This window comes from Sceloporus undulatus, chromosome 4 (genome assembly GCF_019175285.1).
Source record: "Sceloporus undulatus isolate JIND9_A2432 ecotype Alabama chromosome 4, SceUnd_v1.1, whole genome shotgun sequence".
NCBI lineage: Eukaryota > Metazoa > Chordata > Lepidosauria > Squamata > Phrynosomatidae > Sceloporus > Sceloporus undulatus.
Window position 1 is genome coordinate 49,739,212 of NC_056525.1, and position 23,562 is coordinate 49,762,773.

Sequence of the window (23,562 nt, forward strand, 5' to 3'; positions counted from 1 at the left end):
TATTATTATTATTATTATTATTATTATTATTATTATTATTATTATTATTATTATTATTATTATTATTATTATTATCATGACAGAATAAGGAACATGAGAAAATTAGTGATTAAGGGCCTTCCCCAACTACAATGAAACACATTTTCCCCTTTCTTTTCTTTTCTTTTGGTTTCTAGTACTCCTCCAGCTTTCTTCAGGACTTAAAATCAAAAAGGTAGAGAGGGGAGAGTTTACGTTACTATCAAAACAGGAAGAGAGTGAGACTATGTAAATACAACCCGTAGAGATATCTGCTGGCAAGCAAGTAGAAAACTGCACGTCTGGAAAGAACATAACGATTACAAATCAGGGGTACTTTGTTGGCTGGGTCTACTAAAAGCCCCACTGTAACTAACTGCTTCCAGTACACCATACTAAAGGTAAAGGTATTCCCTGCTGACAAGGTTGTCAAGCCATGTCCGATCACAGGGGGCGGTGCTCATCTCCATTACTAAGCCAAAGAGCCAGCGTTGTCAGAGACTACTCTGTGATCATGTAGCCAGCATGACTGCACAGAACGCTGTTTACTTTCCCACCGAAGTGATACCTATTTATTTACTTGCATTGGCATGATTTCAAACTGCTAGGCTGGCAGAAGTTGGGACTAGTGATGGGAGCTCACCCCTTCATGCAGTACTCAGGCCTCAAACTGCCAATCTGCTGATCTTGCCATCACTTGAGCCACTGCATGACCCCATACTGCTAGCAGAAAAAAATCACAGGCTTGGAACAATTACTAAGGAAGGTCAAAGAAGAAGATGCAAAGGTAGGCTTGCTTTTGAACATAAAAGAAAACAAAAATAATCACCATGGAGGATCTACACAAATTCAAAAAAGACAATGGGGAACTCAAATTTCTCATATCCTGGATCAAACACTGTTCCAAATTGGAGAGGTCACCCAAGGAATAAGATGATGAGGAATGGGAAGGACAGCCATGAAAGAACTAGATAAGATCCCAAAGTGTAAAGATATACAACTGAGCACTAAATTTAGAATTGTCCATCTACAGATGTGAGTGCTGGACAGGGAAGAAGGTAGATTGGAGGAAAATCAACTCATTTGAGATGTGGGCCTGGATAATAGTGCTGAGGATACCGTGGATAGCCAAAAAGATAAACCAATGGACCTTAGGACCCTAGAAGAGATCAAACTTAAAAACTCCCTGGAGGCCAAGATGATCAAATTGAGGCTGTCATACTTTGGCCACATCATGAGAATTCATGACTCACTAGAAAAGAGAACAATGCTTGGAAAGGTAGAGTTTAGTAAAAAGATAGGAAGACTGCATGGCAGATGGATAGACTCTATCAGGGAGGCCACTGGTCTGAATCTATAGGAACTAACAGAGAAGGTGAGGACAGGGAGGGTTAGGGATGTCTCATCAACAGGGTCACCACAAATTGGGGTCAACTTGAAGGCAGTTAATAATAACAAACATCTTGCACATACTCTCCTACAGAGATAACTGTTCTACAAAAACTGTCTAGCCATTTCCCCCTTATAATGAAGGAGGACCAAAGCTTGTTTGCCTCTATATAAAACAAAAGTTATAAACCTTAAGTGATCCATATTTTTTTTTGGGGGGGGGGACCTAAATCTCAACTTTCTGATAGAAAGTTAATTGGGTCACACCTTGTCTCCTGCAACAGGATAATTTTAAGAGATAATCCATTCCTGACTTATTTCTATCACAGGATTAGAATGGTGTAGTTTTCTACCACATTAATAATAACACCTGTAAAAGCGTATTACCTGGCCAGTGCAAGAGATGCAATGTGTCATATCCAGCTGAAAACATTTACTAATGAACTAGTAAGATATTAAGACTTACAAAAAGCCCAACACTTAAAAAAAACAACGGACTGTCACATATACTGTGGGACTCATTTCTATTCTAGCAAATATGTCAACACCACAACTGGTAAAACTTACAATTTATTGAGTCTCTCAAGTCCTACAAATGCTTCATTTGAGTCTTCTATAGCCCAGGAGATCTCATTATTTCGCAGGTCTCTGGGGGGAAAAAACACAGACACACATATGAAGCAACTTAAAAAAAATTAAAGTAAACCACAATGCTCAAATGACTCCTTCCTCCCCCCTGCAAGATTTGCCACTGATTGCTGATTTGGCACATTTTGAAATATAAAATCTCATGACTCTTGCAAACAGACTGTGTTGTTGTTTTACTAGACTGGAAAACTAAAGCTTTTTGGTACAGATCTCTGTATAAAATCAGCTCTTTCTAAACTGCAGCACACCTCACAAGGAATGTAACATTTGTGCATGGTTACTGCACATACTGGCCAAATTCCTGGGGATGGAAAATTTTGTAAGAAAACTTATTAAAACTGCTGAATATTGAACACAGTGCTAAGATTCAAAGAGAAGAAAAAGAAGTGGCAGAAAGTCACTGACAATACTTAGACTTCTCAAGTCATGCAGCACAATTTCCTCAACCAAGCAACATCCATTCATCTCTAATGAATACAATAGCTCACATATCATTCATGAATTACACTTGCATACAGTAAGTCAGACTTAACATCATTGTAACTCACTGTTTTTATCATCATGAAGGTTGGAATTCTGCTTTGACCATATATAGATCAATACTCCCTCACAGTCCCCCAAAATAGTCATATCCATGCTGGTGGGCAGGGGATGAACATGGTGTATGTGTCCAGCTACCTTCCTATAGTAATGATGCCATCTGCAGGTTAGTTCTGAGGATTCCTGCAGATGCCTGTTGCAGCACATCCAGCTACAATAGCTGGATGCTTTCCCACTCATCCCTCTGCTCTCTGACAGAATAGAAATGGATGTGTTGTACGGGCTGAGTTGTTCACAAGCTATTTTTTGATGCAGCATCTTGAGACACAGCTGCAGAGATATAGCTAAATGATAGATATATGTCTTCCACTTCATGATCTAAGCCATTTTATCCATGCCATCCAGAGAATGTTGCTAGTACACTACTTATCTTCTGGAGTGCAAAGCTTGTAGAATCATTATTGTATTAAGAGATCATAGGTCAGGTGAAGAATTGCTACCCATGAAAGAACAGAATGGTGTTTTTGTTCAAAAAGGCAGTTACACACTAATGGAATTTCTATCAGATCCTTGCATTGCACTTCGACTCCAAGCACAGACCCAGTTCACCAAGGTGGACTGGAATAGGAGTGAATAAGATACTTCATTAAATTCTAATATATTCAGCAGTGCACTTCCTTTACATGACGGGTTATAAATTTATCAGAGCAACAATTTTCACTGCTCAATGACACGCAGTATCATGCAACTCTTTGGCATAATCCACTTCTGTACCTCACTGCAATAAACATCATGTTACACAACAACAAATCTATGAGGTGAAAGAACATAAAATTTACGGAATCTTCAGGAATCATTATACTAACTACACAAATGTTTGTGGTTGTTACCAGCAGAGTTCATGCTTCTACAACCAGAAGGTGTTTCCAACAGGTCCTCTGTAATGACTTGTGCTTTGCAATTTCAGTTTCACTGAGTTCCAGAGAAATGTGACAGTTTGTACTACAAGGTAAATCTTACATAACTGTGCTTATATTCTGTGTGTGTTTTTACTCAACAACCTGAGATTCTCAACATATGTTAGCCTGATGAATACACAAGACAGGACTTTCTTTGCAATATCAACTAAGTTGTTGAACGTCAGCTGGCTCGATCGTTGTCACTCCACCTGGTCTGACAACCTGAAACCCTCCCAGATGGTAGAGGTGCCCTCAGTGGCAAAGGAGGGTGATCTGTGAAACATGGGATGGATGGTGAATGATTCCCTACCAGGTGTTCACTCGCCTCTAAGAATGTCGACTGGGGCGGTCTGCACCCCCTTCATGATATTCCTGATGTCAAGGTGAGAGAGCATTTGATTATGGCAAGCACAAATACTTGGAGTGTTGGATTACAGCACCTATGGATTTTTTATAAGAGTCTTATAAGAACCTAGAAGGGAATTATTCTGCAGAGATAGAACACTTATTACTTAACCTATTTAATCCTCATTTTGAGAAATATGTTTGTTTGATGTGTTTTGGCCTGACAGTAAATTGGTTTATTTTTCACAAAGAAAGTTGCAAGAAAATAATATTATGTACACTGCCAACCTTTCACTTAATTCTATATAAGGCTTAGCTTTCCATACACAGGGCGGAAGGCACTTTATATATGTATAGAGACCCTTTTATAATATCCTTGCCAGTAAAAATAATTCTGGGCTACTAAAAGTTTGGACATGATTTATGGATCCCTGTATGTGTTTATGTATGTATGAACCTAAATGAATAAACAGGTCTATATTTAAAAGCCAATCTCAGAGTTGTCTCACTGAATCAATTGTTAAATGGTAAGTCAACACTTCCATCCCACTGATTAAATGGGTCTGCTCTTACTGGGATTGCAATTACCATAAACAAACAAAAAGTCATATGTTCAGGGAATGCTTAGCCTTCAAAGAGGAGACCTCCAAAGGAACACTCAGAATTGTTCAATATGGATAGTTATAAAAAAGTGAAGCATGTTGGTTTAACAACTGTTTAGTTTACCAGTGATGTAATGAACACTAGTCAAGAGGACCCTGTGATACTAAAGAAATATATTACATACAGCACTTTAAAATGCACTTGCTCTACTTACAGGAAATTGGAGCATGGGGAAGGAAATCTATAGTCTCTTTCTAAACATGGAGGGGGGGGGGGTACCATATATTGAAAAAGCTCTTCCTCAAAGGATGATGTGCAAAAATAAGCAACTGTGCAGGTGTTGCATTATAAGATGATCACCTTGAAAAGCAACAGTTAATTCTCTGAAATACTGCATAGCTATGTCTCGTAGTGAACAAAGTTTGCAACTTTTTAAATAAATAGACAGGGCAAGACTGGATTTAGTGGCAGAATAAAACTTCCTTTGGTGTTCTTAATGCCATAAACAATTCTAACCCTACTCCAGAAGGTTTCAAGTTTTCACTTCTGCTAATTTATTTCATCAATAAATGCTCTCTAAATTATGTGCACTTACAAAGTTTGTAGATTTGAAAGTCCCTTAAAGACACCATCTGCAACATGACTGATTCTGTTATCACTTAGATTTAATCTCTCCAATAAACTGAGTCCAACAAAAGCAAACTCATCTAGGCGAGTCAGTTGATTGTACGATAGATCGCTGAAATGAAACATAACAGAGTAAAAGCTAAATGATAGGAATGTAGAAGAATGAGACATCATAAAAAAACCCACATAAATTAAGCAACTTTCATTAGGGAATAAGATTTTTATTATTATGTTTATTCTAATCAGTGGGGAAAACTCCAGTGAAATAAATCTTAGTACTTACAGTTCAGAAAGCCTTTGACAGAACTCCCATGCATCAGGTCCAATCCTGTTAATGGCATTCTGACTGACATAGAGCTGTTGTAAAGTCCTCAAACCATACAGCCAGCCCTTGTTTACTTCTGTTAGATTATTATGTTCCAGTTCTCTGTAGAAACAATAGAAAACTGTTACATGTGCTTCCAGCAGATATTACACTTATAAACAGCATTTTATTGAGGATAAACTAAATTCTGAAGTATGTACAATGCCTGGAAGAGGACTGTAGTGCAGTACTATTCTCCCTTTCTTGACACATTTACCCAAGCAAACAATCCAATCAGAAGACAAGCAAATAACTCTCATGAAAATGAGAAGATATGGACTGTTAATCTCCAAGTAAGATGTGAAGACATATGCTTCAATAAGCAACAGGACAGCCATATCTATGTTTATCAAGCAACTCAGTTTCATTAGTCTCTACAGGAATGTATCATCTATCACCTCTAATGAAAAGGCAATAGTGTGATATACTCACAGTTCTTCCATATTATCCAGTCCAAAGAAGGCGCCATCCATTAGTCTGCTAATCCCATTGCGTTGCATTTTTAATGACTTCAAGGAATCCAGACCTTGGAAGGTAAGGCTGTCTATTACTTTAATTCGGTTTCTTTTAAGTTCCCTAAATAATGATATTATAATAATAATGTTATAAACATATTAGCTGAAATGAAGTATTACTTTCATTTGTTGTATGCTTCTTGTTCTAAGACAAACACAGTTACATGAATGGATATTGGTGTAATCTGCAATATCATAAGTAGCTATTATAAAGAAAATTGCACAATAAAAAATATCAGATGCAAGCAACATTAAATTCTTACTTCAAGGGTGGTCAATGGTGACTCCTCCATATGTTGGACTGCAATCCCCATCATCCTTAAGCACTGGTTAGGCTGGGAAAGGTTGATGGGAGTTGCAGATGAACTTCAACAACAGAAATGGACAAGTTGTCCATTCCTGCCCTGTACAGTATGGAGAGTCAGAATTCTGTCCTACAACATAAATTCTCCAACAACCTTGAGCAAACAGATATTTTGGAAAAGCATTTTTCATTAGCACTGCAGAAGGGGCAAAAAGAATTTAAAAATAAAATATGTTTCTTGTTATATAAATTCTACTTTTATATATCTGCAAATTTAGACTAGGTATTTAACTACTCAATTGACAAGCTCATGCAATTAAAATTTTCAAAGGAAGTGGCATGCAGCATGTTAAAAACTAACCCAAGTTCCAGAAAGCTTATGGCATAATAAACTGTTTTATTTTGTCTTCAACAGACCAACTCAGATATATCTCTCAGGTTTATTACTATGAACCTAAGTAATGTCAAGACTATAGCTAATCTTCTTAATCAATTTTTTTTAGCCCTTTATGCTCTGTGAGGGGAAAAAAAATGAATATCAGCTTATCAGTGTAATGCACTCAGATGGGGAAAGGCTGCTTTTAACATGTGTGCCAAAGAGTGTGACTACCTGAAACATGGCTCCTTGCACTTAAAATACAAATGGCCCAACTGAACTCTCTCACTTTTTCTACCAGACATACATTTAAAGCCACCCTTCAATTAAAGATCTCTTCAGGCTTTAATTTATGGGTGGCTGAGATGTATTGCATGAAGGTTTTGAAAATGATGGGACATAATGACTTACAAATACTGTACATGAGGCAGTCGGAAGGTCTTTGGCGGAATCATGCTTATTCTGTTTCTATTTAGTTTCACAACTATTAGAGAATTTGATAAATTATCAAAACAGCCTGCTTCCAGAGTAGTTATTCTGTTGTTGCTCAGGTTCCTGTAAAAGATAGTTTTAAAAAAAACCTTCAGATACAACATACTAACAGATTACACAAGAACTTTTAAAGAGTCAAGTAAACTTTGGTTTAGATTTTCTTTTCCCTGTCTCAAGAAATTTCATTTTCAAAAAGGAGAAAGATTTTCATAGTTTATTTCACTGATCCTCAGTGGTTGTGGTAAGATCTAATTGCACAAAATTAAGTAGTAAAGAATGTGGTCTCATGTACTAAATGCAACCCCTTAAATGGCTGAAATTCACTAAGATCTAGGATTGTATAAAATAAGCCAAATTACACATCAATTTGGGGTGGTAAGGGGAAGAAAAAATACAGTAGTTTCCTTCCAGCTTGTTACCACAATGGCCACATTCTAACATAGTCTTAAACAATGGCTCAGCAAGATATGAATCTCTTCAGGTTTGCATACTCTCTGCTTCTCCTCCAACATGAGCAAGTAACTCGAAGAATCTGTGTTTAACTGTGTTTTTTCAATCTGTATTAACATTAACTGTTACTAGTTGAAAAGAAGCCAATTTCAAAATGTGGTTTCTGACATTGGCTTAGAATCATAGAATCATAGAATTGTAGAGTTGGAAGAGACCACAAGGGCCATCCAGTCCAACCCCCTGCCATGCAGGAACTCTCAATCAAAGTATACCTGATAGATGTTTAAAGACCTCCAAGGAGGGAGATTCCACCACTCTCTGAGGGAGTGTGTTCCACTGTCAGATAGCCCTTACTCAGACGTTCCTCCTAATGTTGAGGTGGAATCGCTTTTCCTGTAGCTTGCATCCATTGTTCCAGGTCCAGTTCTCTGGAGCAGCAGAAAACAAGCTTGCTGCATCCTCAATATGACATCCCTTCAAATATTTAAACAGGGCTATCATGTCACCTCTTAACCTTCTCTTCTCCAGGCTAAACATCCCCAGTTCCCTAAGTCGTTCTTCATAAGGCATGGTTTTAAGACCCTTCACCATTTTAGTCACCCCCCTTTGGACACGCTCCAGTTTCTCAATGTCCTTTTTGAATTTTGGTGCCCAGAACTGGACACAATATTCCTGGTGGGGTCTTATCAAAGCAGAATATAGTGTCACTATTACTTCCCTTGATCTAGACCAGTGGTAGGCAACCTGTGGCCCGGATGCGGCCCGCCAAGGCCTTGGGACTGGCCCCCGCCCGGTCCTGCCGCCGATTGCCACCGGAGCCTTTGGTCTCTCGCGTGAGGGCGTGGGGCCTTTGGCCTATCAGGAGGAGGCGGGCAAGGGGGGGCAAGCGGCAGGCAAGGGGGCAAGCAGCGGGCGAGGGGGGCAATTGTCTATAGAAGCCGCCGAAACATGCATTTATATTAACATTTTTAAAAAAAAAATCAGCAATTTTTTTTGGGTGTCCTCCATTTTTTAAAAAAGTGTCCTCCATTTGAAAATTTCGTCCCACATTTGTCCCGGTTTATTTATTTATTTAATTTTGTTTTTTAAAAAATTTATTTATTTATTTTTTGGCTTCGGCCCCCCAGTTGTCTGAGGGACGGCAACCCGGCCCCCGGCTCAAAAAGGTTGCCTACCCCTGATCTAGACACTATACAGTGGAGCCTTGTTATACACTGGGGTTTGGTTCTAAGATCCCCCGTGTATAACAAAATCCGTGTATGCTCAAGTCCCACTGAATATAATGACATAGCAAAATGGTGTCCCTTATAAAAAATGGAAAATCAGTTTGATCATTGAAATTTATACTTTTTTTGAACATTTTCAAACCGTGTATGCTTGAATCCATGTATAAAAAATCCGTGTATAAGAAGGACCGACTGTACTTTTATTGATGCAACCTTAAATTGCATTGACCTTTTTAGCTGCATTGTTGATTCATGTTCAATTTGTGATCTACTTGGATTCCTAGATCCCTTTCACACATTTTATTTACAAAAGAATGGCCAGCATTTCTGGCCTGGGGGGGTGGGGGGAATCACATGCAGTGATGGCTGTACATGAATGCATAGACTCAAACTTATTCTTTTTTACCTGGCCTACTCTACATCTCAGCAGGCAGGGATAGAGAGGCTTAAAGATATTTTGATCTTCGGTGGGGGAGATGGAAGTGAACACCTCTACCGTCCCCCATCAACCTTCACAGAGATGTCACGGCCTTTCTTACTAGCAGGAAAGCAGCTATTTTGGCTGCATCTGGATCACTGGAGACTTTCACCTCTCCGACTTCCACCACTGAGACTACTATTTCCCCACTGCTGCTATCAGCAGGGAAACAGTAACTTCAGATTTATCAAGATCAATCCAAAGTGCAAATAGAAAGCCTTTTCTACTTTCCAGCATTTCTGACATTACGGTGCTTGTACTGATATAACAGCAGTGCCAGAGCAGCATTCCTATACTCCACTATCCAGCAAACCAGTAGAAGGGAAAATGTGTGGGACTCATTTCTTTTGCACAGTGCTCTGAGAGTAGCAGACAGCTACATGTGCCTGTTGTCTGTCCACCTGTGTGGCAAATACCTAATCAAATACTGGAATATAATTTTGAAGATACTATTCAGTCATTTGGTTTCATTTTCAGTGTATAATCATGATTCAATTTTTCATGTAAAATTTCTCAGGGTATAAAAAATTCTAGGATTCAGATATAGTAATTCGTATTACTTGTATATCTTAAAATTTTAAATTGCATATAAAGGCAAGTCTCAATTTCTGTTGGTTCAATTTATGACATTTCAAATTTATAATGTTTTTCCAGAAATAAATAAATCAAACTCTCACCCACAGTGCATAGCTCTCCCAGTGCCTGTGCATTTGAGTCTGATAGGAGAATAAGGAGCATGGGGCGAGAAAGTGAGGCTGTGTGGAGTTCTGGTGTGGAATTTTGAGCAGTAAGAAGAGCTGACTGGATTGGTTTTCTTTCACCTGCCTAGGCTGGAGGAGTGGGACTGGAAGAAAGCAACTTCAGTCTTGACACTGGTGGAAGAAAGGGGTTTCTTTTGCCTGCTTAGGAGAAACATGAGGGGAAGGAAGAAACTCAAATCTTGTCATCATCTTGAGGAAGTGGTTTCCTTAGGCTGCCTAGAAGGTGTGTGAGAGGGGGATAAAGAAACTGGAATCCTGTCTTCACTAGAGGAAAAGATTTTCTTTAGCTGCTTACAAGGACGAGCAAGTGTGAGAGGAAGAAAGTAGCTAGAATCTTGCCTTCAAAGAAGGTACTTTTTTGTCTTCTTTGAAAAGTGTGTGTGTGTAAGCTTGACAAAGAAACTGGAATCTTGGAGTGTGAATGTGGCTGGAATGGATTTCCATTACAGTGGTACCTCGGGATACGAAATACCCAGGTTACGAAATTTTCGGGATACGAAAAAATCCCATAGGAAATCATTGTTCCGGGTTACGAATGTTTTTTCGGGATACGAAGAAAATTTTTGGTGCTTTTTTCGGCTTTTTCGCACGAAACGCGGCTTTTCCCCATTAGCGCCTATGGCAATTCGGCTTACGAAGGCTTTTCGGGTTACGAAAGCGGCCGCGGAACGAATTAATTTCGTAACCCGAGGCACCACTGTATTCACTTAGATGAACAACTGGAATCTTATTGTCTGAAAGGTTATTCTGCCCTGGGAAAAGTAAGCTCTTGATGATTTCTGCTTTAAATCTCTTTAAAACTGGTGGCAGATTGACTAAAACTGATAACTTTGTGGCTACTTTAGCTCTGTTGGAATGCATCCCCGTGGTCTCCCTATGACTCTCTCATTTACACCAATCTTAATTTAGAATGCCACCCTGCACATATATCAAGACTCAGACATACATATTCACTTGCTTTTTACAAATGTGAATAAAATACCCTCTGCTTTCAAGACTAGACAATTTTATAACACTTTGAAGTCGTAAATTCTGCAACCCAGTTTGCTCAGCTGCAAACAAAGCTGGCAAATTCTTTTCAGCTGAAACCAAGAGGTTAGTTAATACAGTTTACATACTTAATTTTAAGTACAATTCCATGTTGCCACTATACAACATGCTTAACTAAAAGCCGAAGTCAAAAGCTTCTGCATCAGTCCTCACCAAAGGGGGAAGACAGAAGAGCCTGGAAAGAGATTAGACTCCTTCATGTCTCAGTATTCCACAACAGACTGTGGTATCCAAATGTAGCCACTGGTTACAATGAAAACATCACATCAGTATTAATAACAAGGTTCTATCCAGTCCAGCATCCTATCTGCAACACTGCTAGAATCCTTGGGGAAGCTCAGCACAAACACAATAATCCCCATGTTCCTGCCATAGTTTTTACAACATCCTAACAACTGTCAATTAGATAAATACTGCTTCCTGTATCAGAAGGGGAAAAGAGGTTTTATATCTAGTCACTTTCACATAATGTGTAATTTTATAAACCTCTATCATATCCTCCCCTTATTGCTCTTTTAAAAAATAAAAAATAGTATCTTCCTTCAATCCAAAGGGATCCTTATTTAAGATCTTGGACTGTGAAGTCATAGCATTCCAGTGCTATCTTCACAATAGAATTGGAACACATTTATTATCCTGCTCAAATAATCACAAGACTTCTTAACCATAAAAGGGAAGATGAAATAAAGAAGCACTTCTGTCCATTTTCACCTTTTGGAATGAAACTAAAGATGTATATAAAGATGTATACATTTTCAACACTATCAGTTAACTGCTATCTCCTACTTACAAGTACTTCAATTGCATCCGTGGGAATGAAGACATTTTGATTTCAGATATAAGGTTAGAGCTGAGATCAAGGTTCTCCAATGAAACATAAAACTGAAGCTGTTCAGGAATAATCTCTGGGATTGTATTATGAACTCTAAAAATGAAGAAAATGTATGATTAATTATCATCAACAGTCTATATCTGAGGTTCAGTTGCATAACGAACTGGGTAAACATGCCTTGATTACAACCTACATAAATTGTTTATTTTTATGCCGGTTTAAACAGAATGTAAACAGAATTTAATCTATTTTATGCAGGCAGTTTCAATTAGAATAAGCTTCAAACAATTAGTTGAAAGTTAATGATGATTCTATCAGCACTTGTGTTAGATTGAGATTATTGCAAACAACAAGAAACAAGATGGTTTGCCATTGTGAAGTATGATTGCAGAATGCACTTTCCTACAGAAGTATAGTTCTACTGTCTGGCCTACTTTTCATAGAGTATGATGGAATGCAAGGTAGAGTTGTAAGAGTGGGAATTTAGCAATACCATATACACTATGTTCTTTTATTAACTGCTCTTTTATAGCACAAGTAGAGACATTTAAGACTCAAAATGAAGGATTACATTTAATTTTCAGGCATTACTGCAGGCTTCGATTTCCTTTAACTACTCCACAAGGAAAATTTTCCTGCATTACCAAAACTCAGTAGCAGTTTTTCTTAAAGAAAAAAATAATAATATTTACTTACAATGAAAGTAGTGTCATATTAGAAGTCAGTTCTCCAAAGTAGGGAATGTCAGTTAGCTCATTGTAGTTCATCTTCCTGAAAGAGAGATTTCTTTACTGGCACTTTGTTTTTTAAAAAAGGAAAAAAGACAAGGAAAAAAGATAACAGAATAACTGGAAATCATTCTGGTTCTAATAATACTCTTGTATAAGCAATCTCAGTTGGAAATACTTGGCAGACACATACTCAAGGCATAATCCTCAAATGTGAACCAAAAGCCGAAATCTGAGAAAAACAGATAATGAACATACAAAACTATTTTTGCTTATTATTTGCATTATCATTCTGGTCTGGTGGGAAATTCATCAAGCAAGAATGGACTAGGAAATACCAGAAAATGTTCTCTGACAGTGAAACACTGTATGAAGGGATAGTAAAGTTATGATGCTCATCTAATGAACCTCAGAATTAAGAGGAAATTTGTTATTTGAATTAAGATAACACATAACTATTACTTTAACAGTTTGGGTTTGGGTGTTGGACAAGAACTCTAGAGACCAAAGTTTGAAACCCTGCTAAGTCATGGAAATCCACTGGGTGACACTGGGCAAGTCATGCTCCTTTAGAGGAAGGCAATGGTAAAATGTCCTCTGAACAAATCTTGCCAAGAAAATCCTGTGATATGTATTAGGGTTGACTTGAAGGCAAACAACAACACATAACCACCATATATTAGCAAATACAGTGCCTTGAACATAGAATTCTATTCCTCCCCACAGAAACTTGAGCACACAAGCTTTTTTTAAATTAAAGTTTATTAGTTTAAAAAGAAAAATACAGTGTATTAATTGACATATACATCTTTCTATATTACAGTTATATGTTCATTTTGTATAAACTGACTATTCCAGATAACTATATTTAGCATTTATGTTGACAATATTAACCTTGTAATAGGAAAAAACCTATAAAGGATGATCATCATTTTCTTTCTTCTCTTTCTATATTACTCTACACAACTTCTTTTTAACTTAGTCATATTAATTATTTTGATTGCCTCAAAAAATACAAAGCTTGAATTCAATACAAATGCTCATGAAAATAAAACTCTGTGGGTACAAATGTCTCTTAGCCAGTCATTTCCGAGTAATTATTCTAATTTGTGTAGTTCCACTTTTTATCACAATAAGAGAGGAGGCTTATCCATCGTTCTTCAGATTTTGCATCTGGTTCTCCTGCCAAAGATTCTGAATTTTTTTTTTCTATTTCAGCAATCTCTAACATTCTCAGTAGCCAATTATCTATTGAGTGTACCTCAGGAGATTTCCAGCTCTCTGCCAGCATCACTCTCGCTACTGAAATCATATAAAGAATCTGTCTCCAATATTTAGTTCGATCTTTATCAGGGCCGGCCTGTCCATATAGGTGAGCTGGCAACCCTGGCATTTTTATCAGGCTCTGTTTGTAAAAGGGAAGGGGGGAATTAGTTTGCTGTGCTCTGCAACTCCTGGGCTGCATCTACACTGGAAAATTAACCTGGTTTGGCACCTCTTAAACTCTTTCTGGCTCAAGGCTATGGAATTCTGGGAGTTGGAGTTTGTTGTGGGGTCCCTTCCTCTTTCTTTCCTCCTATCCCTCCTTCCTTCTTCCCCCTCCCCTTCCTTCCTTCTTTCCTACCTTCCCTCTATCTTCCTTCCTTCCTTCCTTCCCTCCCTCCCTTTCTTGCCAAGAGAGAGACTTGTTCAGGAAAGGCTTGCCATGGCCTTCCTCTGAGGCTGAGAGAGTGTGACTCCCCCAAAGTCACCCAGTGGGTTTCCATGGCCCCCCTCCCGTTGTTGTTATTGTTTGTTGTTTTGAGTCCTCAAGTCCTTTCTGCCTCCTGGCCACTCTCTCATGGGGTTTCCTTGGCAAGGTTTGTTTAGATGAGGCTCACCATGGCCTTCCTCTGTGGCTGAGAGTGTGTGATGTCCCCACCCAGTGGATTTCCATGGCTGAGCTAGGATTTGAACCCAGAGTCATAGTCCAATGCTCAAACAACTAGTCTACACTGGCTCCAACAATCCACTTTAAAAGCTCGGTCTTCTTCCCAGGGTGTCCAGATGTCTTCACTACAAGGAAAAGCACCACAAAATGGAAGACATTCAAGAAAAAGGGAGGACAGGACTCAAGAAAAGCTCAAAACACTCCTAAAAATGTAAATGCATGCTTCTTAGTCATGCTTAAAATGGAGGACGTTTTGGAATCCCTCCTGGACAGAAGGCTGGAATGGAGGACATGTCCTGGAAAAGGAGGATGCCCGGCCTGCCCTGAGGCAAACCTACCATGGGGTTTTCTTGGCAATATGAGAAGCTTTGCCATGGCTTTCCTCTGAGGCTGAGGGAGTGTGGCTTGCTCACTCTTGTTGTTATTATTATTGTTGTTGTTTATCTCTAAAGTGCCGTAAATGGTGTGCCTACAATGTGTCTTTTCTTTCTCGCCCTGGAGCCATTCCCATCCTTGTTTCATAGGCTGCATCTACACTGCAGAAATAATGCAATTTGATAGCGCTTTAACTGCCCTGGCTCCATGCTATGGAATCCTGGGATTTGGATTTTTGGAGGAGATTTCACCTTCTCAGTCAGAGAGCAGTAGAGCCACAACAAACTACAAATCCCAGGGCTCCACAGCATGGAACCCGCAGGATGACCAGATGTCCTCTTTTTCTGGTATATCTTTCATTTCAATCTTCTGTCCAGGAAGAATTCCAAAAATGTCCTCCCTTTTGAGCATCACTAAGATGCATGAATTTATATTTATATGAGGGGTTTCAGCTTTTACTTGGTCATGTCCTCCATTTTACTTGAAAGCCCTACATTTTGCGGTGTCTTCTTCTCCTTTGCAGTTAGGACAGTTGGCCACCTTGGGAGCCAAGGGCAGCTGAAGTGGTGTCAAATTGCATTAATTCTGCAGTATGGCAGTAGCCCTGGTCCTCTCACCTACTGGTTTTCTTCTCTTTCTTGGGACACCCTTTTTCTGCCCCTTGGATGAAGATTTTTAGTTTTTAGGGGTCATAGATGGACCACCACTACCCCACAAATTCATGGGGATGGGATCAAGATTTTTCCACAGCATTAGAATGCAGAATGCTTCTAGCTTGCAAAAGGAATATGCATGCATTAGACTCTGTTTCAAATATCACAGCAATAAAAAATTCTTTAACCTGTAAAAACCTAATTGGCTTTTTGACTAATTCTCAATACTGTGACGAGAGTTTTATGTCATGTTTAGCTTTAACAAACGAAACAGCAGAAATCAAGGGGTGAAAATAATTATGAGGGGCGACAGGGGTGCCAAAATATTTCTCACCTAGGATGGCAAAATACCTAGAGCCGGCCCTGATCTTTATGTTGAATGATGTTAGTCATATTTAATAGATACAGTTCTGGCATAAAAAAGCACACAAGCTTTTTGAATTAACATTCACTGCTGGACCTTGAAAGTCTAACTTAACTGCGGATAATTTCTAAACACCTCACCATGGCTATTTTTCAGTTTAATATAGTGGGCCCTAGGTATCCACAAGGGTTTGGTTCCAGAACCTCCACGAATACCAAAAAAACACAGATACTCAAATCAGTATTTAATATTTCAAAATATCTGGGCAACAAGGTCCAGGCACCAGAATGGCACTCTTCCTTCACTGTTTCCCACCTTCTTATCACAAAGCTCTGCCAGAATTTAAACTCTTTGCTGATTGTTTCCCAGTTTGTCAGCCTCCCCATCATAAAGCCTCTGCCAGATTTTAAACCTCTTTGCCACTGATCCATCTCAGGGAGGGGCAGCAGAAGGAATGGGGCAAGTTGGTGTATCAGCAGGAAAGGGGTATTAAGTCTGGGAGAGGCTTCCTGATGAGAAGGTGGGAAATGAAGTCAGGCAAGAATTTAAATTTTAGCAAAGATTTCCTTGTGAAACACTGGCAAACTGGGTGAGGCAGAAGCGTAAATTCTGGCAGAGGCTTGCTTGTGAGAAAATGAGAAACTGAGTGAGGCAATTTAAATTCTGGCAGCAGCTTCCTTGTGAGAGAGTGAGGCAGGGGTTTAAATTTTGGCAGTGGCATTGTGATGTGAAGTGGCAAAAACAGTGACAAAGAGGTTTAAGTTCTGACTGTGGCTTTGTGGAGGGACTGATTTCTATGGGGACAGGGAGGCATCAGCTTGTCTGGGTCTTGCCACAACAGCCTCTGCTCTTGCCCGGGAACCGCTTTTCAGTCTGACCATTGAAGGTTTTTTAAAAATTAAATGTTTCTTCATTTCAATCCAAAGTTGCTCAAATCTGCAGATATCAAACCTGTGGATATCAAGGGCCCATTGTAATAAGAAATTAAGCAAGAGAAAGGTGAAATTGCATGTAGCTGCAGTGTGAGGGTGGGGTGTGTGTGTGTGTGTGTGTGTGTGAGAGAGAGAGAGAGAGAGAGATATGCCCCCTGCGGCACTTTCAAGGCATTAATCCTATATACATTTACTTGAGAGTAATATAATAATAATAATAATAATAATAATAATAATAATAATAATAATATTTTATTTCTATACCGCTGTTCCAAGGATCACAGCAGTGTACAACAAGGATAAAAACAGATAAAACCATCACAATCCCATACCCCAACAGTATTACAAAATAACAATAAAAACAATTACAAACAACAACATCCATACAAGTGGCTGTGTAGAATGGAATACAGCAAAACATTGTGAGGGGAAAAGCATAACAACAAGGCTCACGGGGGGAAAGCCTGGCAGAATAAGTAAGTCTTCAGGTTCTTCTTGAAGATATCAAGGGAGGTGGAAGTATGGAGCTCATTGGGGAGGGAGTTCCAGAGCTGAGGGGTTGCAACAGAAAAGGCCCTCCGGGATGAAACATATCTAGCATCTGGAACTCTTAAAAGATGTTTCTCACCCGATCTGAGAGTGCAGGGCGGATTATATGGGGAGAGGCGGTCCTCCAAGTACCCTGGGCCCAAGCCATTTAGGGCTTTATAGGTGATAACCAACACCTTGTATTCGGCCCGGAAGCAAATAGGCAGCCAATGAAGATCTTTTAGGACTGGTGTTATATGGCTGGCTCTGGAACATCCAGTAACCAGCCTAGCAGCCATATTCTGCACTAATTGAAGCTTCCGGGTCTGGTACAAGGGTTGCCCCATGTAAAGCGCGTTACAGAAATCTAATCAAGAGGTTACCAGAGCATGTACAACGGTTTTAAGGTCCCCCAGGCCCAGGAAGGGTCGCAGTTGGCCTATCAGCTGAAGCTGATAGCAGGTGCTCCTGACCGTCGCATCCACCTGAGCTGTAAGGTGGAGCGACGAGTCCAGGAGCACACCCAAACTGCGAACAGAGTCCTTCACAGGGAGCGAGACCCCGTTTAGGACAGGTGGAACAATTCCCTTACCTGGGCCAGGAGAACCAATCACCAGTACTTCTGTTTTCTCTGGATTCAGGCTGAGTCTGTTTTCCCTCATCCAGCCCATTACCGACTCCAAGCAAGCATTAAGAGGAGAGATGCCATCCCTAGTTACTGCATCAGTTGGAGACACAGAGAAAACTATTTGGGTGTCATCAGCATATTGATAACACTGTGCCCCGTGTCTCCAGATTATCTCTCCCAGCGGCTTCATGTAAATGTTAAATAGCATAGGGGACAAAATCGCTCCCTGAGGGATACCAGATGTAAGGGCCCTCCTATAAGAGCGACAGTCCCCCAGCTCCACCATCTGAAATCTGCCCGAGAGGTAGGAACGGAACCACTGCAGAGCAGAGCCCCCAATACCCAACTCACTCAGGCAATCCAGAAGGATACCATGGTCGATGGTATTGAAGGAGTAAATCTGTTAAGGTTAGTAAAATATACTTCTGATGTAACCTACCCAATCTAACTTACTGACTTTCAAGCTAAAATACATGTAATCATTAGAGTCCAGCAGCTTGCAACCACAGATTACGCTGGTGAATTCATGTCTGTATTCAAGTGCCAACCTACAAACACTTCTGTCCTATCAAAAACTCCACCCCCCCCCCCCAAGTCAGTTTCCTACTCTGGTTCCCTTCCCAGCTTTTCCTTTAGTTTTTCTTATTCACTTCTCCTAAGTCTCTCTTGCCTGTTTTGTCCCTACAAATTAATTCAACCATTTATCACATCTTCATTACTATTACATTACTGTCTGTACACCATATAATTTCTTAGTGCATCACAATCCCCGAGTCCCCTATATTGCGAGAAATGCAGGATATAATAAAATAAAATAATAAAATAAAATAATAATAGATTGAGTTACTTACACTTCTTGTAACATTTGACCTGATGAAACAATGCTCCAGTTAGAGGATAACAAATGGTTATGACTTAAGTCACTGCAGGCAAAAGAGAAAATTATATGGTTATTCTAATTTAAGTACAAAAGTCAGTTAATAAGACCCCACAGCTATTTGTAAACTGACCACATATAACAGTACAGTATTACACAAAAGAAGGAGGGGAGGGGCTGAGATAGTTATTTATCTCCAACTGGAATTAAAGTGATGGAGAAGAAAAGGAAGAAAATGTTGCTTTCAAGAAAGCCCTTTGTGTCATATTCCACCTGGCAGACCTGAGCTGATGGGCACTGAGCAGCACATCATTAAATTGTGGAATTCACTCTCACAACATGCAACATATTGTTTGCCAACCTGGATGGCTTTAAAAGGGAATTAGACAACTTCATGTAGAATTGGCTCATTGGAGGCTACTAGTCGGAACAGTTCTGCATTACTTCCTTTAATAAATGCAGTATCCATTTCTTGAAAGTGTGAGACTGATATTGCAGCTGCACTCACATTCTACCAGTGGCCTTCCCATAAGCAACTGGTTGGCTATTGTGTAAATAGAATATTGGGCTACATTAACATTTGGTCTCATCCAGCATAGCTCTTCTGATAGAAAAAGGCTGCTCCTGTACTTCAGTATCTCATTCTCTCTTTCACCCACATGATTGCCTTATCCATGCTAGAAATACTGTATGGGGAAAATCCACAAATAGATATTCAAATATGATGGAAATGTCTTGGTATTCAGATGCATCACAAGATCATTCCACTGATGAAAAGACACCTTGATACAGCCTATGAATACAAACTTGTAACAACACATGAATAATGTGGCAGAATCATTGGAAACCTGTTTCTCTGGAAAAAGTAAAAAGATGGACAAAATCTCCTGTTCTCTCATAGGAATGATATTTTTATCTCTTTCTGTTTTGGTCTTTCATGGAACGCTTTGAACTTAACACTGGAAAGGGAAGTAAACTACTGTTTTATTAATGCACTAATTATCTTTTTGTTAATTCCTGACACAATGAGTTACAGTCTGATAACTAAGGCTCCTAGAACAGCAGGAAAAATCACATTGCTACTTTACCTTGTTAATATACTTTGGCTCTCCTCCACAAAGGAGAGGAAACCCAGGCACCTTGTGCTGACAGCTCACGCACAGTATATGAGAGCAGAGCTGGCACCTAGAGCAGGTTTGTGAAACAGTCCAGATAACAGAGATGGCGAGCAGTTCATCTGTCAGGGTGAGCATACAGCTGATGGATGCTTACATGCTTGAACAATGAATGTCTCTATTAAAACAAAGTTCTGCTTCAACTAGCCAGTCATAGCTGCCCATTAGTAAGGTATTAGCCACTTTCTCCTGATTTTTAAAAGCAGGTCACCAGTTTTAGAATGTAGCTGATAACTCCAAAAGCTACTAGAATTTTTATATCACCTCTTTTTTCTTTGTTCTTTGGAGGTGTAAAGCCAACTGCCTGGATTTTTAAAAATCAAGTCAACCGCAGAAGAGCAAATATAACTTGACTTTAATTTTTTAAAAAAAACAAAACAAAACATGTTTTCTAATTTCACAATTCTCAAGAGAAGACACTCCATTTGCTGCTATGAATATTCAGTTACACTTTACTACAAAGCAGCACGGTGGGCAATAAGATTTCAAACCAGAATTCAATGACAAGGTTATCTGGAACAGCATTTCTATTCTCAAAGTATTTAATCTAGTATCTTTCTATGAAATTCTCAAAATGATCAGCTTCATATTCTGAATTATATTTTTTAAAATCAAAAACTTGCATAGCATCATGACATCACACTATTTCTTCGCTGACATTTTTATGGCCAGAATTAACCTCAAATGGGTGTCCCAAATGAAATTTGGCTATATATCCTAACAGAGCAATGCACCTATCAGTCTAATCCAGAGACTAAGTACTTGTCTGCCAGATTGTTTTGATTTTCAAGTCTCTATCAAAACAAAAATATATTGTTGCTGTTTTTCATCTAAAATAAGTTGAAAACAAATGCATTGAAATCCTTGAGAAGGATGAAAGTTAAGATGCTAGAAATGATGTGCATTCTATTAGTACTTAAAGACAAAAGGAAGAGCACCATGTTATTGAAAGCTATCAATAACTGTGGTTAGAAACAAACTGATAATCATATTCAAGCAGATGTCAATTTCATTCAATTTCCAAGCATGTCAGAGCTTCCAAAAGTCATGCTGAGGCAGGCATAAGAATTCCTAGCAAGTTCACAAGAGCGGGGAAAAGTGATTATAGTTTTGCAGCTTGGCTGTTATTTAATCCAACAATCCATCTGAACTGCACTTCTATTTTGCCATTAGCTACATCCAGTTCTAATTTTATGATATGAATCTGGCAGACAATAGCCAATTCATCAGATGAGACACTAGCCACAACAAGGCTGTTTATCTTTCGGGGGAAGGGGAATGAAAAACTTTCTACCAGATCAAGCAGATGTTCAAATTATATGTCTGCTATAATAAACATCACATAAAAGCTACATAGAACAAGAAGGGTACTGTTGTGTTTATGAAAGCCTAGTCACATCTCTCAACCGTGGGCAACCATGAATATGTCAGAAAAAGTAGCAAAATAAAAAACAAAGAATTAAATGACAATTAGGCAGGGTTGGTGAAAAATAAAAAACAAACCAACATCCCAAACCCCAGGGTTGTTTTGGTTTAAAATGATTTTTAAAAACAAGCAGTTGTTGTTCTTTTGCATTAATGCAGGGGTAGGCAACCCTTTTGAGCCGGGGGCCTGGTTGCTGTCCCTCAGACAACTGGGGGGCCAAAGCCAAAAAATAAATAATTAAATAATTTTAAAAAATTAAATAATAAATAAACCGGGACTAATGTAGGACAAAATTTTCAAATGGAGGGCACTTTTTCAATAAAAAATGGAGGACACATGAAAAAATTTGCTGATTTTTAAAAAAATGTTAAGATAAATGCATGTTTCTGAGGCTTCTATAGACAATTGCCCCACCATGCCCCTTGCGCGAGATGCCAAAGGCCCCAGCGGCAGGACCGGGCTGGGGCCGGTCCCAAGGCCTCGCCGGGCCACATCCGGCCCGCGGGCCGCAGGTTGCCTACTCCTACATTAATGTATAGAACTGCACCAATTACGAAAACTAAGTGGCAAAATGCAGTTCAGATGTTATGGCCATTAGCTTAAACAATAATTGTTCTTTAAAAAGTGCTTTGGATGGACTTCTGTTAATTGAATAATTTGTTTCTGAATATCATTTCTTACACTCTAAAATAAAGTGATTAAAAAGAAGCAACTGACACTGGAAAATGGTCTAACAATGAACAACTGCCAATAAACTACAGTGGTACCTCGGGATACGAAATACCCAGGTTACGAAATTTTCGGGATACGAAAAAATCCCATAGGGAATCATTGTTTCGGGTTACGAATGTTTTTTCAGGTTACGAAAAAACTTTTGGTGCTTTTTTCGGCTTTTTCGCACGGAATCGCGGCTTTTCCCCATTAGCGCCTATGGTAATTCGGCTTACGAAGGCTTTTCGGGTTACGAAAGCGGCCGCGGAACGAATTAATTTCGTAACCTGAGGCACCACTGTATTAAAAGTTCAAATGTTTCAATTCAAACAGTCATTGTTCCAGTAAGAGGGATGGAAAATAGTAATAGTAATGGCTAGACTTTTAAAACAAATCAATTAAAAGAACCAGCAGTGGGGTTTTTTAAGGCATCAGTTTTAAACCACACAGCTCTGTAATTAGGTGATTTTTTATTCACAAACATTCTCTTTCACGAACAGGTGTTACTATCTCAAAACTAAACTAAAAAGACAAAAAGATACACATTTTGTTTTTAGCCAAAGAAGATGTAAAATGACAGGTGTTTTGTGATGGTAGTACCTGACATATAAAGTAACATATCCTTTTTTAGACTTCAGTACAACTTCACTATCCTTGGTCTACGTCTTCCAAAACATTCTATAGTATACAGGACTTGCATCCTTAGATAAATTAAGGAGGCTCATAGAGTGAGAGCTCATAGAGCAGTGATGGCGAACCTATGGCACGCGTGCCAGAGGTGGCACTCAGAGCCCTCTATGTGGGCACATATGCCCTCGACCCAGCACAGAGTTTGCCAGAGTTTGTTACTAGAAAGCCAGATGGACATGGAACTCTGCAATAAATAAGTGGGTTTTGGGTTGCACTTTGGGCACTCAGCCTCTAAAAGGTTCACCATCACTGTCATAGAGCGTCATAGCGTACACATGCTGTCATATCATTCCCACAAGATCTGCCATAAAGCCCATACAAAAGGACGTGGAGCTCTCTTAAAAAGTGAAGAAGAGCAAAGGTGAATGGGAAAAGATACGACAGCAGACAAACATTCTGTGAGCAACCTTATCTTATAAATCCAAGCACAAGAGTCGCTATGAATATTGCCCATTAAAATATTTATGGGGGGGGGGGGAATCAAGCAATAGTGGTTGAAACAGAACACAGAAACTCTGTATTCTAGTCTACAGGGATTCACAGCAATTATCAATGAATTATTGGTCAC

At 39.2% G+C, this 23,562-nt stretch overlaps 1 protein-coding gene across 3 annotated transcripts in view; it reads right to left on the bottom strand.

Annotated features, from left to right (window-relative positions):
* LRIG2 (leucine rich repeats and immunoglobulin like domains 2) overlaps positions 1-23,562 on the bottom strand; it is a 66,932-nt gene that overhangs the window by 20,989 nt on the left and 22,381 nt on the right. For 2 of the 3 annotated variants that reach the window (XM_042462277.1, XM_042462276.1), the window contains exons 2-9: positions 18,967-19,038; positions 12,674-12,748; positions 11,936-12,070; positions 7,100-7,243; positions 5,926-6,069; positions 5,413-5,556; positions 5,098-5,241; positions 1,975-2,055 (exon numbers count right to left, since the gene is read on the bottom strand). In XM_042462277.1, the coding sequence (XP_042318211.1) occupies positions 1,975-2,055; positions 5,098-5,241; positions 5,413-5,556; positions 5,926-6,069; positions 7,100-7,243; positions 11,936-12,070; positions 12,674-12,748; positions 18,967-19,038 (939 nt within the window). The remainder of the gene's footprint in view (positions 1-1,974; positions 2,056-5,097; positions 5,242-5,412; positions 5,557-5,925; positions 6,070-7,099; positions 7,244-11,935; positions 12,071-12,673; positions 12,749-18,966; positions 19,039-23,562) is intronic. The other variant, XM_042462278.1, reaches the window with a different exon arrangement.